This window comes from Pseudochaenichthys georgianus, chromosome 8, assembly GCF_902827115.2.
Source record: "Pseudochaenichthys georgianus chromosome 8, fPseGeo1.2, whole genome shotgun sequence".
NCBI classification, from domain to species: domain Eukaryota; kingdom Metazoa; phylum Chordata; class Actinopteri; order Perciformes; family Channichthyidae; genus Pseudochaenichthys; species Pseudochaenichthys georgianus.
In genome coordinates, this window is record NC_047510.2 from 30,833,330 (window position 1) to 30,851,337 (window position 18,008).

The window sequence follows — 18,008 nt, forward strand, 5'->3', positions numbered from 1 at the left end:
TTCGCCTCTCTATTGACGTCACTTCCGGCTTCCCCCAAAACTTCAAAATGAGTGAAGGAATTTCCCCGCGATGTTCGAAATTATTGATATTTAACGAAACGGTATCGCTTTTTCTTTTTTAAACTGACGGTTCGAGATTACTAGTAGCCCAATATTTAATTGCACAACAGTTGTTGGGATGGTGTCACAGGCTCTTTAAACAATGAAGTAAGCTTCCAGCATGGTATATTTAATACTATTATTAAACATTAGCTGGTGATGGATGGATGCTGATGCTGGGTTTTTTAGCTGGCCAGGATGGCTGGTTTAGCTGGTGCACCAGTTAAACCAGCCACCAGCTAAAGTGTCCAAAACCCCTCTAAACCAGCCAACCATCCAGCAGGGTAAAGTTTACTGATGTGACTAACAATAAAAAGAAAACATGACAAATAGTTTTACATTTCAATGCATGATTTGTAAGTGTATATTAAATAATGTATTTACAAAGTAGGGATTAGTTAAGAAGTAAACAGTGGATTATCTGTAAAATATTAGTTTACATCTGAAATGTAGAAGTTTAAGGTATCGAAAATGCATTGTACAAATTGACTTATGTTTGACTTTATAAATAAGAAAAACATGTAAGACTAAATACTCTAGTATAAAAAGCAGCCTTAAATAGGCTTATATAAGATAAATATATTAGTTATTGCTATTTTTTTGTTTCTAAATGTGAAGCCAGAGCAGCTCCATAACTCTTCCGTAGTGAAAGCGGAACTAAAGTGCTGGTCATGTGCTGGTCATGTGCTGTCAGGACTCGTTTAGCGAGCGGACTGTTTACCTTCCGCTGCTGACAGGAGGAATGCTCATCTTTCTGTCATCATGTACTCTCACGGCTCAGAGAGTTTAATTAAACAAGCAAGGTAATGACACTTTAAAATAAGAACTTCATGTTCAACCCTTCTCTTCAGCTGGTTTACACACTTCCAGTTAGCATTTCCGCTGCTAAGCTAACTAGGCTGAAGCTAGGTCACCTGTCAAAACCATAATATGCTTTGTTGCTTTTATTGTTAACGTTCATTTTGCGTTACTTTTACATCTGTTTATATCCATGCGGAGGGCTAACAATGGTTCTTATTACCAAGAATGTTGTGTTTTTATTGGTAATTTATTTAGACAACATAAGGTATTGTTGTTACTTTTTACAGGTTAACAACCTAAAGTGGACATTTTCAACGACAACTCAAGATAACAAAATTGTAGACTAACTTGTTATTAGCGACATCCCCGTTTAGTTGGTCTTTTAATGATGTTGTGATATAACTTTGAGCTGCAGCTGCTGTATGAGAAGTGCTGTTCAAATAAAGCTTTATTATTATAATTGGTATCTAAGGACAGATCAGCCAGTCGATTAATATGCTGTCGATCAGCCAGAGTGTGACATATTTTAGACAACGGTATGAAGGGCTTGGAAAAGACAAAAGGAGGTGCGCTGTGTGTTTTTCAGGGAGATCCAGGACTCTGAGCTGCAGAAGTTCTACAGCCGGCTGGTGAAGCTGCTCCAGGGGAAGGAGCTGGGTTACGAGACGGTGGACTCGCTGCAGCGGCTGCACCTCATCCTCTCCGCCAACAAGTACATCCGGACGTAAGAGATCCAGCATGCACCCCCCAGACACTCTCCCCTGATCCCCCATGTTTCTATGTGAGGTTCTTACCTGCCAAAACAACAAGAGCCACAATGTGAAGCTTTATTTTCACAACATCATTTTTTTGTTATATTTCTTCTAAGATTAAAATAAAAAACCAATATTAAAATAGCTATATTACCTAGCTTGGGGAAGGGGTTACATTTATTTTTACATTTGTGAAGTTAGTATGTTTACAAGATTTAACTGAGATTTAAATAGTACATTTTCTAGATAAAAACTCAATAATTTACTATCATTTTTGTTTTCTTTGATTATTAATTATAACATTAAAAATAAATGTTGTTGTTCTTAATTATTTACTTTATCCTAACTTGACAACCTTGTGTTTGTTATGACCCTAATACGCAGTTGTTTATCATCACATTCTGGTTCTGTTTTTGTCTTCACAGCAGCAGCTTTTCTTCACCAAACTCTCTCATATTCAGTGTGGGGTTTTATTTGTTTTAAAGGTTGCCTCCAGAGCTTCAGAAGAGGCTTCAGTCGCTCCTCTCCTCCCCAGCCGAGCCGTTTCAGGTGCTGAGCTCAGCGGTGCTCAGAGAGACGCTGCCACCTGCTGCTCACTCAGGGAACTACAGCCAGGAGAACATCGTCCAGCTGAACAGCCATGCTGTCGCCCTGCTGCTCTCTCAGGTGAGCAGTGAGGCTGTGGATCAGACGCCTAAACACTCAGGACATTAGAATAGAACACAATAGAGACACAGACCCACTGGGGATTTTAATTAAAGATGATCTTGTTTAAAATACTATAAGAGACATAATACATGTTAAAGTCAGCCAAGAGTATGTGTCTAAAGACTGAGAGGATATAAGATAAGAAGTACTTTATTGATCCCAATTTGGCATTGGACAATAAAAGCTCAGTCTCGCAGGCTATCTAAATAATGTCCAAATCCTTGAACACAAAAGAGTTGTATCGGTTAAGGTAAATGTTCAATAGTTGTTTTCTTTGTGTGTGAAGGTCAACTCTTCAGAATGAATATGCATGGTGGCATTGCAAACACACTCACACACACTATTCAAAGATTTATGTTTCAACTTAAACCCCAACAGGCAGGGTCCAGGGCAGACGTGTCGTCTCTCTGCACTCAGCTCCTTCGGGGTCTGGAGAGCCGTCAATCAGAGGGGCCGACCAACTCGCTCTCACACACTCTGCCCATCCTCAACACCATCCTCACACACAACCCCGGGTGCCTCACTGAAGGTAACACGCAGTGTCTTCCGCTGGTTTTAAAGGTCACCTGTTGAGCAAAATCCCCTTCTTCATGTCTCTTCTACATCAACATGTGTCCCCTCTTCTTCATGTCTCTTCTACATCAACATGTGTCCCCTCTTCTTCATGTCTCTTCTACATCACCGTGTGTCCCCTCTTCTTCATGTCTCTTCTACATCAACATGTGTCCCCTCTTCTTCATGTCTCTTCTACATCAACATGTGTCCCCTGTTCTTCATGTCTCTTCTACATCAACATGTGTCCCCTCTTCTTCATGTCTCTTCTACATCAACATGTGTCCCCTCTTCTTCATGTCTCTTCTACATCACCGTGTGTCCCCTCTTCTTCATGTCTCTTCTACATCAACATGTGTCCCCTCTTCTTCATGTCTCTTCTACATCAACATGTGTCCCCTGTTCTTCATGTCTCTTCTACATCAACATGTGTCCCCTCTTCTTCATGTCTCTTCTACATCAACATGTGTCCCCTCTTCTTCATGTCTCTTCTACATCAACATGTGTCCCCTCTTCTTCATGTCTCTTCTACATCAACATGTGTCCCCTCTTCTTCATGTCTCTTCTACATCAACATGTGTCCCCTCTTCTTCATGTCTCCTCTACATCACCATGTGTCCCCTCTTCTTCATGTCTCCTCTACATCAACATGTGTCCCCTCTTCTTCATGTCTCCTCTACATCAACATGTGTCCCCTCTTCTTCATGTCTCCTCTACATCACCATGTGTCCCCTCTTCTTCATGTCTCCTCTACATCAACATGTGTCCCCTCTTCTTCATGTCTCCTCTACATCAACATGTGTCCCCTCTTCTTCATGTCTCCTCTACATCAACATGTGTCCCCTCTTCTTCATGTCTCCTCTACATCAACATGTGTCCCCTCTTCTTCATGTCTCCTCTACATCAACATGTGTCCCCTCTTCTTCATGTCTCCTCTACATCAACATGTGTCCCCTCTTCTTCATGTCTCTTCTACATCAACATGTGTCCCCTCTTCTTCATGTCTCTTCTACATCAACATGTGTCCCCTCTTCTTCATGTCTCCTCTACATCAACATGTGTCCCCTCTTCTTCACGTCTCTTCTACATCAACATGTGTCCCCTCTTCTTCATGTCTCTTCTACATCAACATGTGTCCCCTCTTCTTCACGTCTCTTCTACATCAACATGTGTCCCTCTTCTTCACGTCTCTTCTACATCAACATGTGTCCCCTCTTCTTCACGTCTCTTCTACATCAACATGTGTCCCCTCTTCTTCACGTCTCTTCTACATCAACATGTGTCCCCTCTTCTCCATGTCTCTTCTACATCAACATGTGTCCCCTCTTCTTCACGTCTCTTCTACATCAACATGTGTCCCTCTTCTTCATGTCTCCTCTACATCAACATGTGTCCCCTCTTCTTCACGTCTCTTCTACATCAACATGTGTCCCCTCTTCTTCATGTCTCTTCTACATCAACATGTGTCCCCTCTTCTTCACGTCTCTTCTACATCAACATGTGTCCCCTCTTCTTCACGTCTCTTCTACATCAACATGTGTCCCCTCTTCTTCACGTCTCTTCTACATCAACATGTGTCCCCTCTTCTTCACGTCTCTTCTACATCAACATGTGTCCCCTCTTCTTCACGTCTCTTCTACATCAACATGTGTCCCCTCTTCTTCACGTCTCTTCTACATCAACATGTGTCCCCTCTTCCTCACGTCTCTTCTACATCAACATGTGTCCCCTCTTCTCCATGTCTCTTCTACATCAACATGTGTCCCCTCTTCTTCACGTCTCTTCTACATCAACATGTGTCCCCTCTTCTCCATGTCTCTTCTACATCAACATGTGTCCCCTCTTCTTCACGTCTCTTCTACATCAACATGTGTCCCCTCTTCTTCACGTCTCTTCTACATCAACATGTGTCCCCTCTTCTTCACGTCTCTTCTACATCAACATGTGTCCCCTCTTCTTCACGTCTCTTCTACATCAACATGTGTCCCCTCTTCCTCACGTCTCTTCTACATCAACATGTGTCCCCTCTTCTCCATGTCTCTTCTACATCAACATGTGTCCCCTCTTCTCCATGTCTCTTCTACATCAACATGTGTCCCCTCTTCTCCATGTCTCTTCTACATCAACATGTGTCCCCTCTTCTCCATGTCTCTTCTACATCAACATGTGTCCCCTCTTCTTCATGTCTCTTCTACATCAACATGTGTCCCCTCTTCTTCATGTCTCTTCTACATCAACATGTGTCCCCTCTTCTTCACGTCTCTTCTACATCAACATGTGTCCCCTCTTCTTCACGTCTCTTCTACATCAACATGTGTCCCTCTTCTTCACGTCTCTTCTACATCAACATGTGTCCCCTCTTCTTCACGTCTCTTCTACATCAACATGTGTCCCCTCTTCTTCACGTCTCTTCTACATCAACATGTGTCCCCTCTTCCTCATGTCTCTTCTACATCAACATGTGTCCCCTCTTCTTCATGTCTCTTCTACATCAACATGTGTCCCCTCTTCTACATCAACATGTGTCCCCTCTTCTTCATGTCTCTTCTACATCAACATGTGTCCCCTCTTCTTCATGTCTCTTCTACATCAACATGTGTCCCCTCTTCTTCATGTCTCTTCTACATCAACATGTGTCCCCTCTTCTACCATGTCTCTTCTACATCAACATGTGACCCCTCTTCTTCATGTCTCCTCTACATCAACATGTGTCCCCTCTTCTTCATGTCTCTTCTACATCAACATGTGTCCCCTCTTCTTCATGTCTCTTCTACATCAACATGTGTCCCTGTTCTTCATGTCTCTTCTACATCAACATGTGTCCCTTCTTCTTCATGTCTCTTCTACATCAACATGTGTCCCCTGTTCTTCATGTCTCTTCTACATCAACATGTGTCCCCTGTTCTTCAGGTCTCTTCTACATCAACATGTGTCCCCTCTTCTTCATGTCTCTTCTACATCAACATGTGTCCCCTCTTCTTCACGTCTCTTCTACATCAACATGTGTCCCCTCTTCTTCATGTCTCTTCTACATCAACATGTGTCCCCTCTTCTTCATGTCTCTTCTACATCAACATGTGTCCCCTCTTCTTCATGTCTCTTCTACTTCATCATGTGTCCCCTCTTCGTCATGTCTCTTCTACATCAACATGTGTCCCCTCTTCTTCATGTCTCTTCTACATCAACATGTGTCCCCTCTTCTTCATGTCTCTTCTACATCAACATGTGTCCCCTCTTCTTCATGTCTCCTCTACATCAACATGTGTCCCCTCGTCTTCATGTCTCTTCTACATCAATGTCTCTTCTACATCAACATGTGTCCCCTCTTCTCCATGTCTCTTCTACATCAACATGTGTCCCCTCTTCTTCATGTCTCTTCTACATCAACATGTGTCCCCTCTTCTCCATGTCTCTTCTACATCAGCATGTGTCCCCTCTTCTTCATGTCTCTTCTACATCAACATGTGTCCCCTCTTCTCCATGTCTCTTCTACATCAGCATGTGTCCCCTCTTCTTCATGTCTCTTCTACATCAACATGTGTCCCCTCTTCTCCATGTCTCTTCTACATCAGCATGTGTCCCCTCTTCTTCATGTCTCTTCTACATCAACATGTGTCCCCTCTTCTTCATGTCTCTTCTACATCAACATGTGTCCCCTCTTCTTCATGTCTCTTCTACATCAACATGTGTCCCCTCTTCTTCATGTCTCTTCTACATCAACATGTGTCCCCTCTTCTTCATGTCTCTTCTACATCAACATGTGTCCCCTCTTCTCCATGTCTCTTCGACATCACCATGTGTCCCCTCTTCTTCATGTCTCTTCTACATCAACATGTGTCCCCTCTTCTTCATGTCTCTTCTACATCAACATGTGTCCCCTCTTCTTCATGTCTCTTCTACATCAACATGTGTCCCCTCTTCTTCATGTCTCTTCTACATCAACATGTGTCCCCTCTTCTTCATGTCTCTTCTACATCAACATGTGTCCCCTCTTCTCCATGTCTCTTCGACATCACCATGTGTCCCCTCTTCTTCATGTCTCTTCTACATCACCGTGTGTCCCCTCTTCTTCATGTCTCTTCTACATCAACGTGTGTCCCCTCTTCTTCATGTCTCTTCTACATCAACACGTGTCCCCTCTTCTTCATGTCTCTTCTACATCACCGTGTGTCCCCTCTTCTTCATGTCTCTTCTACATCAACGTGTGTCCCCTCTTCTTCATGTCTCTTCTACATCAACATGTGAGGGGCTACTTATTTTCATCTAAAGTAACAGACAGAGAATCAGCACTTTGGAAACAGGGCTGAAACAGAGGGGATTATGGGTAATGCTGCAATGATCTGTTTGGGGTTTGGAGCCAAACACTTCAGAGACATGTTCTGTATATATCTGAGAGCTGTAACATATTGATATGAATAATAGGGAACCTTTAAATACAATTGGACGTCTAATCCGTGATCCTAAGAACCAGCATCCTTTGTCTTTCCTCCCACCTCACCCACAGATCACGTGACCCTCCTGAGTAAAAAGCTTGTTGATTGGCTGCGTTATGCGAGCATCCTTCAGGGAGGCGGGGCTTCCTCTGGAGGATTCTTCACAGGGCCGAGGTCACGTCAGGTAGGCAGGCAGAGAGAGGTAGTGTACTCAACTCTCCGTCATTGTATTTACATTTTAATATAAAAACAATTGTATATTCTATGTATAAAGTATTATTCTATTCTTTACTAGGATCCCCGTTAGCACTAGCTTGAGCATTGGCTACTCTTCCTGGGGTCCTCACAACAAAAGTAAAACAAAACAGCTCATCATTTCACACAGTTCAGAGTGCGATATGAAGTGAACACTAAGATGGTCATCCAATGGTTGCCGTCGTAAGGCCAAAGAAAAAAAGAATACATACTCAGCCAAAGACACAGTTCATCTTACTTTATAATACTGAGATGATTTTTTTAGCAACCTTTTGAAATGTACTTGAATTCTCCTGAATGATATAAGTTAATATATTTTGTTTTAGAAGGAAGTTGGTCTATTACAGTGCATTAAAACGTATTGTGTTGTCTATGTGTTGCAGTCTGAACTATTGCTTCCACTCGTACGCTTCTTCTCGATACAAATATTATATTGAGACACGTATTGTGTGCTTGCTCTCAGCCGGTGCCGATAGCGGAGCTGGACGGCACCGTGTCGGGCGACTTCTTCACGGTGCTGTGTGTGGGGCAGAGCTTCACGGAGGACCAGTGGATGAACGTCTTCTCCTTCTCCGCGCTGCGCCACTGGCTGCTCACCTACCACTCGGTTTCTAACGGCAACGCGGACACTGGTAGGGCCTCCACAACAATCACAACAATCACCCATCGCTTCATGTCATTAAGTTACTCACTTCACGTCCTTTAGAAAGCGTCCAAAAACATTTGCGAATGAAAGACAGCAAGTACCTTTCAAGGCAACCACAATAAAGTCACACGTTGTTCCATAATTGGTGTTAAAATATGGAAAAGAGAGGGACTGAATTCAGTTTTAAAAATGTTATTTCTCAGCACTTTAATTACAAAAACATATGTTAAGCACACACAATCTATATTGACTTCAGTTAACCAAAAATATGTATTTCAAGAAAATAAAAACAGGCTGTTGTGTTCTTTAGTTCATCTTTAAAATGATTAAATAGGGTCATAGTACATTTTTATGAGATCTAGTTATTTTTATTTATTTATTTTCTAGTTATTAATTAAAACAATTATATATCATAAGGTTTGTAATTATTTAGCTGTCAAATGTGAGGTTTCTGACTACAAACCCAAGTGAATAAATGGCAGGACATGTATTTGATATGCGTTCTGCCCTCCATCACACCATGGATATTTAAAAAATAGTTTTGATGATAATTAGAGAAGAAATAGCCACTTGGTTAGTTGCAGTATCGGCCACATTCTGTTCACACCCTGCAGCCCGAGAGGCAGCCTCAGATGACCTGCTCTGTTTCACCTCCAGCTCACAGGCTGCAGCTCAGCCTCTCCCTCTCCCTCTCCCACTCCTTCTCTAATGGTAAGACATGTCCGTCCGTTGGTGGGCCTCCATCTGCATGCGCGTGCATGCCAGACGCTGCGAGCAACTCTTCCTCAGCTGCACTCTCAGCCCTCTGAAATGACCCTGACTCACGGCTGATCTAACAAACCGACTCTCCAGGAATCCTAAACCTGGGACTTCTTAACGTCTCTCTGGTGTTTGCTCACCTTTTTCCTTTCCTTCATCTCATCGCCGTGTCGTCAGGAAGGAACTTCTGTGACAAATTACTAAACCGCTGATCTTAAAAACGTCTTACATTGATTTGTATTACTTTACTGAGGCTGTATACTCTGTGCAAATCTGCAACTCTGCAATACTTTTAACACTTATGATAATAACTGTATATTGTTATTGGTTTTTAATTTAGGGATTTGAAATCAGTATATGTAATCTGACGTAATCTGAAGAGTTTTCTACAAGCTACAGCTACAACGTGTTTGTGGTTATTACAAACGTTGTTTCTCCGTCACACAGCAGCGGGTCGCTCCCGGCTGCTCCTGAGGCTGAAATGAAGAATGACCTCTTGATTGATTGATTTCCTCTTCTGTAAATCATTGCTCGAGTTCTCATCGTAATACCTCCTGCTCTCTGTTCAGATGCGTCGTGAGGAGTGTGGTTATGATGATATATAGTAGTAATAATAATCTTGACCTCCTGACCTCCCAGATGACCGTTCGGAGGTGGATGGATCGGTGGTTTCCATGGTTTCTGTGACTTCCTCCTGCGGCCGCCTGCTGCCTCCGAAGGAGCGTCTGAGAGAGAAATCCTTCCAGTACTGCCAGCGCCTCATCGAGCAGAGCGACCGCAGTGAGTGTGTGTGTGTGTGTGTGTGTGTGTGTGTGTGTGTGTGTGTCTGTGTGTGTGTGTGTGTGTGTGTGTGTGTGTGTGTGTGTGTGTGTGTGTGTGTGTGTGTGTGTGTGTGTGTGTGTGTGTGTGTGTGTGTGTGTGTGTGTGTGTGTGTGTGTGTGTGTGTGTGTGTGTGTGTGTGTGTGTGTGTGTGTGTGTGTGTGTGTGTGTGGTTGTATCTTAATATTTAAGATGTCTATGATTGTGTATCTTCTGCACATTATAATTGACTTTGTTTAAATGTATTCATGTTTGTTTTTTCACAGAGGCGCACAAAAAGTCGGATGCAGACCTGCAGAAAGCGGTGAGCCTGTGTGTCATCGATAAGCACTATCAGAACATACTTAGACCATAATATTCATAAGAAAAAAACTCCAAGATCAAAGTCCTCCATTTACGAGAACAGAGAAACTTGGATATTACTGATATTAAACTCACAAAAACACCAACCAACCAATTCGTCATAAATTAATTAAGTCAAAAGTAGCTCAGGAAATATAACCAATTTTAATCTCAGAACTTCACATTTGCTTCTATGGCATTGTGTGGGGGGGGTTATTAGCACATCTTACTAATGGAGACTTGTTGACTGTAGGGATGGGGACTGAAACACCAACCCCCTGATTGGTCGACACACATTGAGCACCTGATGCAGGGCCATTTATCTGAGAGCAAAAAGTTATTGTGGGACATTTAGGAAACTTCTTACTAGACACAAAGCAATAATGTAATCCAGATGTTGTCCTGATGCCTCTCTGCCCCCCCCCCCCCCCGTCAGTGTCTCGTGGAGGCGGTGTGTATCCTGGACTGTGTGTGTGAGGAAGACGCCTCGCTGGTCTTCCGGGCGTTTCCGTGCATCAAGGCGCTGTTCGGTCGGCTGAGCTCAGATCTGTCGTTCGCTCGGGTGCTGCTGCCCATCGCCCAGTTCTACCTCAACCACGGTGTGTGTACACATCTACACACACACTTTTACACACGTCTCTCTTTCTTCACATCGCATCTGTACAAAAGCATCAGTATGGACTTAGGGTTATAAGTTATTTCACACTACAGTTATTCAGAACTACAGAAAGCATTTAAATAATGCCACATTGTTCACGATGAAAACATTTCAGCAAAGATTATAACGTCAAGGTGAATAATCTACGTCAGTCTTCTGTTACTCTGGTGCCCTGTCGTGCCTTCTTTAAAACGCTGACCCTGTGCTTTAATGTGTAGGCGAGATGGCTGCAGTGGATTGTGGGTCGGTGTGGGCGCTGGTGTTCGGTCGCTTTCCCTCCGAACTCTTCAGCGACCCCTTCCTCGCTCACGAGCTCCTGCGCTTCCTCCGACTGAACCTCGAGAGTCTGCAGCTCCGAGTGCCGCAGTACACACACTCCTTCCCTAACCTGCTGAAGGTGAACACACACACACACACACACACACACACTGCTGTACACTCTACACACACTCCTTCCCTAACCTGCTGAAGGTGAACACACACACACACTGCTGTACACTCTACACACACTCATTCCCTAACCTGCTGAAGGTGAACACACACTGCTGTACACTCTACACACACTCCTTCCCTAACCTGCTGAAGGTGAACACACACACACACACTGCTGTACACTCTAGTCTACACACACCTACTGCAGGATGGTGAAGAGAAGTGATGGATACTCAAGCTTCCTGTGTGTTCCTGCAGTTCTTGGCGTGGGACAGCCCGGCGGTGGTGGATGATTTTGTGGACCTGCTGCCCTCTCTGGTGACGGCTGGTACTGCAGTGGAGCTGCTGCACACTCTGCTGGACCTGCCCTGTCTGTCCGCCACGCTGGTGCTGCAAGTCAGGTGCACACACACACTTTAGATCAAAACTGTATGAATACAAATATATATATATATATATACAGCACCTAGTATACACACATGCAGCTTAGAGTGCTTCACATTCGCCACAGCTGACGTTAAATTGATCGGACTTCTTTCAGCGGATTGATATGACTGCACATGGTCCATTGATCACAGGGTCCTTAGCAACGGCCTGCTGTCGAGAAATAACAGATTGCTGACTGTTCCAAAAAGGACCAATCAGAATCCAGTATTGAGCAGTGTAGTGTAATCAAATAAAAATAAACAACCAGTGTGAAAACCAACGATAAAAGCTTAAAAACGAAGGCTTTAAAATGACTCCTAATGAAATGCTAGCTTAAAAATTGTTTTTCCAAACTGTTTAAGATATGTCCATGTACTTCCTACCACTTATATGTAATATGGACTGCCTACCACTACTGCAACTAGGATCTTATTTTGACCACTGTCTTACTGATTTCTTTTTGTTGTCTATGTGTCCGTGCAGGTCAACTTGTTTGCCCATCTCTGAGCAGAGTGGCCGTGGCCTCCTGTCACTCGATGCCTTTCGAAGCCCGTCTTTCAGAGGGCTTTTCCTCTTCCTGCTGAGAGGGCAGGCGGGCTCAGGTAACCAAATATCTTTCCTGATGTTTTGTGTTCATTATTATAAGCACTTCGAGATTTGTCTTGGCAGATGAGAAGCGCTATATAAATTAAATATATTATTATTATTATTGATCTTTCAAGGCGCTGTCTTGCTGTTTTACCCTTTCTTTATGCTAAGCTAGACTAACTTGCTAACTTGTTAAATGTGTGTCTTTTTTCTTGAAAACATGGCTTATTGAATCTTTTCTCTCTCTCCCTCCTCAGGAGACACAATCGACCGACTGAGCACGCTCCATGAGCTGCTGGTGGAGACTGCTGATTGGCCGAGAGTTGTTCAGTGTGCCCAGATCGTCCCTGTGCTGTTGCACATTTTTTTCAACACTGTTATTACGGTAAAGAAACTTCAACTACTGCACATACAGAACAGTTGGAAAGTACAAGAGCCCGCTTTGATGTTAAATAAATGAGTTGTAAAAGAAAGGTAAGATAAGGATGAACTTTCAGAATCAGAAATCCCTTATTTAAATGTACATGATTACAGGAGATAGTGCAGATAAAGAGAGGGGGAAATGATTAGTTGATTGGTGCCAAAAAATACACCCGAGGAGGAATGTTTTGTTTTTGCATTTTAAAAAAAAGTACAAAAAAAACGTAATAATTACTAAAAACCTAATTTATGCGTCTTATTTCTGACCCTAATACTCTCCAGGACATTAAGATAATGCATATTTAGTTTTGGCTTAAAACGTGTGTGTCTGTCTTTAGGTAGCAGATGAGAAGCTCTTAGCTCACCTGATCCTGGTGATGCTGGAGAGAAGCAGCCTCCTCCTCAACATCCCCAAATACAACAAAGAGATACACAGGTACACACACACACACACACGTCCTTCACATCACATCTGTACAACAGCATCAGTATGGATTTAAGGTTATACGTTATTTGACACTGACGGCTCAGTGCTACAGAAAGCATTTGAATTGTCAAAGAAAGACACTACGGTAAGGCCTCATACTATGAATACATAACATTAACACACACACACACACACACACACATATGAAATAATGTGATATCCTGCTGTCTGTGTGTCTGCAGGGTGTTCAGCTCCCACCTGCTGAGGCTGTGTAAGCTGCACCCCTCTCTGGTCATGGATCAGTCCCACGAGTTGCTGGAGTTCTCTGGAGCCACGGCCAACGTGTACAGCAAGGAGGAAATCTACACTCATGTGGTAATAGATACACGGAGAAAAGAGACACCAGGAGAAGGAAGTGAAAGACAGATTCTATCCATCGTATTCCTAGTAGAGTAGCAGTAAGGAAACCAATGATAAGGAACTGATAACCAGTTCCTTATCATTGGTTTCCTTACTGCTACTCCATGAAAACCATACACATTTGAAATTCAGTTCATATATTTGACATAAAAGGGAAGAAAGGGAGAGGTATCCACAAAACCCTACGGTTAGATAAAACAATTAATGTATCAAATCTATTTTTATTCATGTAGCCCAATATCAGAAAACACATTTGTCTCGGGGCTTTATAGACCAACACACATGGATTACAATGTACAAAAATACAATATCAATTATAAAAAATGAAATTGATGATAACTTAAGACGTTTGTTAACTTTATCATATACCGTACTTTTCGGACTATAAAGCGCACCTGCATATAAGCCGCAGCAGCTAAACTGTCCGTCTGTCTTGCTCTCGTTCTGTCTCTCGGTTCCACTTTTACTTTGGCGCGCTACCTGTCTCACTTTTCCGGCCTCCAGCTTTTCCTGCTGGAGCCCGCCGCTTAGAGGTGGCGGGCGCGGACCGGTCATAGAGCCCTTAGAGTTAAAGGTGGTTAATTTTACCTGTGAAATCCATAGATTTAGGAGGTTCCCTAGTGGCCGCTAGCTGTACAAAAAAAATGGGGGGAAAAGTCGCGGCTTATAGTCCGAAAAGTACGGTACATTGTTCTCACTCTTTAGGTGTGTATGCCTAGTTACCATATCATTCCTTAAAAAAACCCGGTGTGCCTACCTGCTACAGAGAAGAGGATCAAACTCGTCAAAATGTTTTAATTTCTGTAGATCTTTGGATGAAAACCTCCTCCCTCAGCATCCCTTCCCTGTGTGATAATAATCTTGTCAAATATCACATAATTCAGAAAACGTGTTGTTCCTCCAGGTGTGGGTGCTGGGAGAATACCTCTCGGTGTCATGTGACTCCCGCTGCTCCGTGACACTCATCACTTCCTGTTTCGAGGCGTTGGAGGCGGTGCTGTTTGAGATCACGTCCTCCGTCCCCCCGCCCGGCGCAGACTGCCCCGCCCCCAGAGTCGTCACCACTCTGATGAGCGCTCTGGCCAAGCTGGCGTCGCGATCACATGACCTCATACCCAGGTGACCGCCTCACACGCATGTTTGAACACCTCCATGATATATTTTGAGGTCTGTTCCATTCTCCTGGACGCAAACACTGCCTTGATGGATTTAAAGGTCCCCTATTGTGCTGTTTTTCATCAATATATCACAGGTCTCAGATATATACAGAGCCTGTCTCTGAAGTGTCCAAACACCAAACAGGTCATTGCAGCATTACCCATAATCCCCTCTGTTTCAGCCCTGTTTCCAAAGTGCTGATTCTCTGTCTGTGACTTTAGATGAAAATAAGGAGCCCCTCCCCACGCCCCTCTGAGAGACATTTGGTTACAAAGAACACAATGGTGCTCTAGAGGAGATTCAGGTGATAAGGGGGGGGGGGGGGGGGTTACCTTGGTTGCTGATTGGCTAATGGTTACTCAAGACAACACATCGTTATGACATCATAAAGTGGCCAAAATCTGATCAGCTCATTTTCAGACAGGTTTTTATAGAAATGGATCAAAAAGAGAGAGAATCTTTGTTCCTGAAACTTTCAGAGTCTCTTTCCACAGAGGGGACACATGTTGATGTAGAAGAGACATGAAGAAGAGGGGACACATGTTGATGTAGAAGAGACATGAAGAAGAGGGGACACATGTTGATGTAGAGGAGACGTGAAGAAGAGGGGACACATGTTGATGTAGAAGAGACATGAAGAAGAGGGGACACATGTTGATGTAGAAGAGACATGGAGAAGAGGGGACACATGTTGATGTAGAAGAGACATGAAGAAGAGGGGACACATGGTGATGTAGAAGAGACATGAAGAAGAGGGGACACATGTTGATGTAGAAGAGACATGGAGAAGAGGGGACACATGTTGATGTAGAAGAGACATGAAGAAGAGGGGACACATGTTGATGTAGAAGAGACATGAAGAAGAGGGGACACATGGTGATGTAGAAGAGACATGGAGAAGAGGGGACACATGTTGATGTAGAAGAGACATGGAGAAGAGGGGACACATGTTGATGTAGAAGAGACATGAAGAAGAGGGGACACATGTTGATGTAGAAGAGACATGAAGAAGAGGGGACACATGTTGATGTAGAAGAGACATGAAGAAGAGGGGACACATGTTGATGTAGAAGAGACATGAAGAAGAGGGGACACATGTTGATGTAGAAGAGACGTGAAGAAGAGGGGACACATGTTGATGTAGAAGAGACATGAAGAAGAGGGCCCTTTCTCCTGAACACGAACACAGCATTGATGAACTTTTATCAAACGTGGCATATCCTTTAGTTTTATAAGACTGCATTATAATCAGTTATGACCAGTCAAGATTATTGTGGTCACTTTTTTTGGCCATAACTCAATAATGAATATGCTAATTACAACGTCATTTCACACATAGGATAAAAGGATGAAGTCATACAGCTTTACATCCCGAAGGTCAAAGGACAACTTTAAACATAGAATCATATAATACAAGGCCAGGCACGCGAAAGTGACAAACCAAAATGCAGTCAGATAAAACGTCATTCCTTTCCACTGTACAGGAGAGCACAATGGCTACACAGACGTCACCTTGCCAAATAATGTTGTAGTAATGTGTTTTTATAACATGTACAGCACTTTGGCTCGACCAAAAATCCCTTTTAAATGTGCTTTATAAATAAACCTTGATTTGATTTGATAAATACAATTAATTCTGATTTCTGTGCATTTAAAATGGTATGGATTCATGGCTCATTGAAAGCTTGGTTTAAGGCTCATGCACTTGCAGGATTCTTGCCGTTTGTATCTTGGTTGACTTATTGTAAGTTGCCTGGCTTACATCAAACTGTAATGTGACGCTAATCTTCGGTATCTATTTTAATCTTTGTTCATTTAGAAAATGATTCTATGCTGCCAGGTCAAAGATGTGTTCGGAGCGTCGTTGCTGACCATTCATGTCAATAAAATGATAAACTCCATTTAATCCAAAACTACACTCAATATTTTTTTATTAAATTCCTTCAAGGTCTTCACACTCGTTGGTTGAAGCATACAACCCCAAATCGCAGTTTTTTTAGTTTAAAGGTGGGGTAGGTAATTCACTTCAGAAACACGTGTTATATTCCATGGAGTGCTCTTAACATCCCGATAGCAATGAATATATTAAATGCTTTGACAATAAATACATTAAAAAAAGATCATCTGTGGAAGCCGTCGCGCTGTAAAAAGCACGACCAATCATCTGCCTCGGCCCGGCTAAAGTAACTGGATGGCCTACCTGCCTGTCAGCCTTCCATCTGGGCACAAACTGATGTCGTGCCCTCATTGGTCATGTGTGCGTTCGTGAGTTGAGGAAGTCTCTGTGAGGAAGTCTGAAGGAAGTGGCAGATTTGTTCCGGTTGTGTAATTTCAAATTCTAGCGCACTCGAGCTGGCTTCTCCATTCTTACCTTTAAGTACAGTTTGGAGGTTACTTGTACTTTACACTTCATGACACAAATTACTTACCTTTAATGTCCTTGATTTTAACAAGATACAGGGAGGAAATGGTTTAATCATAACTGGGTGTTTACGGTTTATTTATTTGGTTTGTTATTTTATCTTTTCTTGATAACCATTTACCTCTTTTATGTATTTGTTTATTTATTTGTTGTTTTGTTTGTTTTTCAATAACAAATGTATTTCTTTAAGAAAAAAAAAATATATATGTTTAATAATTTAGTTTTTGGGAGAAGGGGTGGGATTAAATAAGTGTAAACTTCTTCCCACCCCTTTTTGGATGTGTAATTAAGTAGATCATTTGTTTATATATAATTTAGGATCAGTAATATGTTTATCAATTTGACACTGCTTCATTTTGTATTGTATAATAATTCTCGTGTTACATTTCATTATAATTATTTTTTTTTTGTATTATTATTTTACACAAATCAAATCAAAAATGTCATGTCACGGTGTGTTTTATCCACATTGCAGGGTGTCTCTGTTCCTCTCCAAGCTGAGAACGGTCACCAGAGACGGGTCAGTCGCCTGGTGCTCCGATGAAGAAGACCTTGTTGCCATAGTAACGCGAGGCGAGGAGTTGTGGTCGCTGCTAAAAGCCCCCGGTGTAGCTCAGAGCGTCCTGACCCCCCCTGCACACGTCACCACCCCCCAGTGGCACAGAGACACCAACGTGGCCTTACCTCTCCGACTGAGGACCCTCACAAACCTCACACACTCACATTAATATCACATACACACACGACCATACACACACACAGTCACATGACCATGCACAGGGAGATACCCCTCATGAAATATGCATCCTAATAAATCTTGTTTGATTCTTTTGCACATTGTTATTGTAAATAAATGAGATTATTTGATTGAATTGTGGTGTGGTGTGGTGG

General features: G+C 42.7%; 1 protein-coding gene across 2 annotated transcripts; it reads left to right on the forward strand.

Annotated features, from left to right (window-relative positions):
- The first annotated feature begins 784 nt into the window (after window positions 1-784).
- On the forward strand, window positions 785-17,989 carry ap5z1 (adaptor related protein complex 5 subunit zeta 1). 2 transcript variants are annotated; one of them, XM_034088886.1, is made up of 18 exons: window positions 785-902; window positions 1,487-1,624; window positions 2,138-2,318; window positions 2,739-2,889; window positions 7,417-7,529; window positions 8,064-8,232; window positions 8,904-8,957; window positions 9,645-9,785; window positions 10,091-10,128; window positions 10,603-10,765; window positions 11,043-11,221; window positions 11,515-11,657; window positions 12,166-12,284; window positions 12,528-12,655; window positions 13,029-13,126; window positions 13,360-13,492; window positions 14,442-14,656; window positions 17,593-17,989. In XM_034088886.1, exons 1-18 carry the CDS (start codon window positions 862-864, stop codon window positions 17,843-17,845), a joined length of 2,457 nt encoding a protein of 818 aa, XP_033944777.1. In that variant the 5' UTR covers window positions 785-861; the 3' UTR covers window positions 17,846-17,989. The 2 variants fall into 2 exon arrangements, with proteins under 2 accessions (XP_033944777.1, XP_033944778.1); XM_034088887.1 differs by lacking the exon at window positions 8,904-8,957.
- Window positions 17,990-18,008: the final 19 nt, after the last annotated feature.

What these genes read in the sequence shown, in the direction of transcription:
- ap5z1 (XM_034088886.1), top strand. Translation starts at nt 862, where the DNA reads ATGTACTCTCACGGCTCAGAGAGTTTAATTAAACAAGCAAG. An exon ending in CTCCCACTCCTTCTCTAATG is followed by an intron (nt 8,958 to 9,644) that starts GTAAGACATGTC and finishes CTGACCTCCCAG; the next exon opens with ATGACCGTTCGGAGGTGGAT. An exon ending in CATCGAGCAGAGCGACCGCA is followed by an intron (nt 9,786 to 10,090) that starts GTGAGTGTGTGT and finishes GTTTTTTCACAG; the next exon opens with AGGCGCACAAAAAGTCGGAT.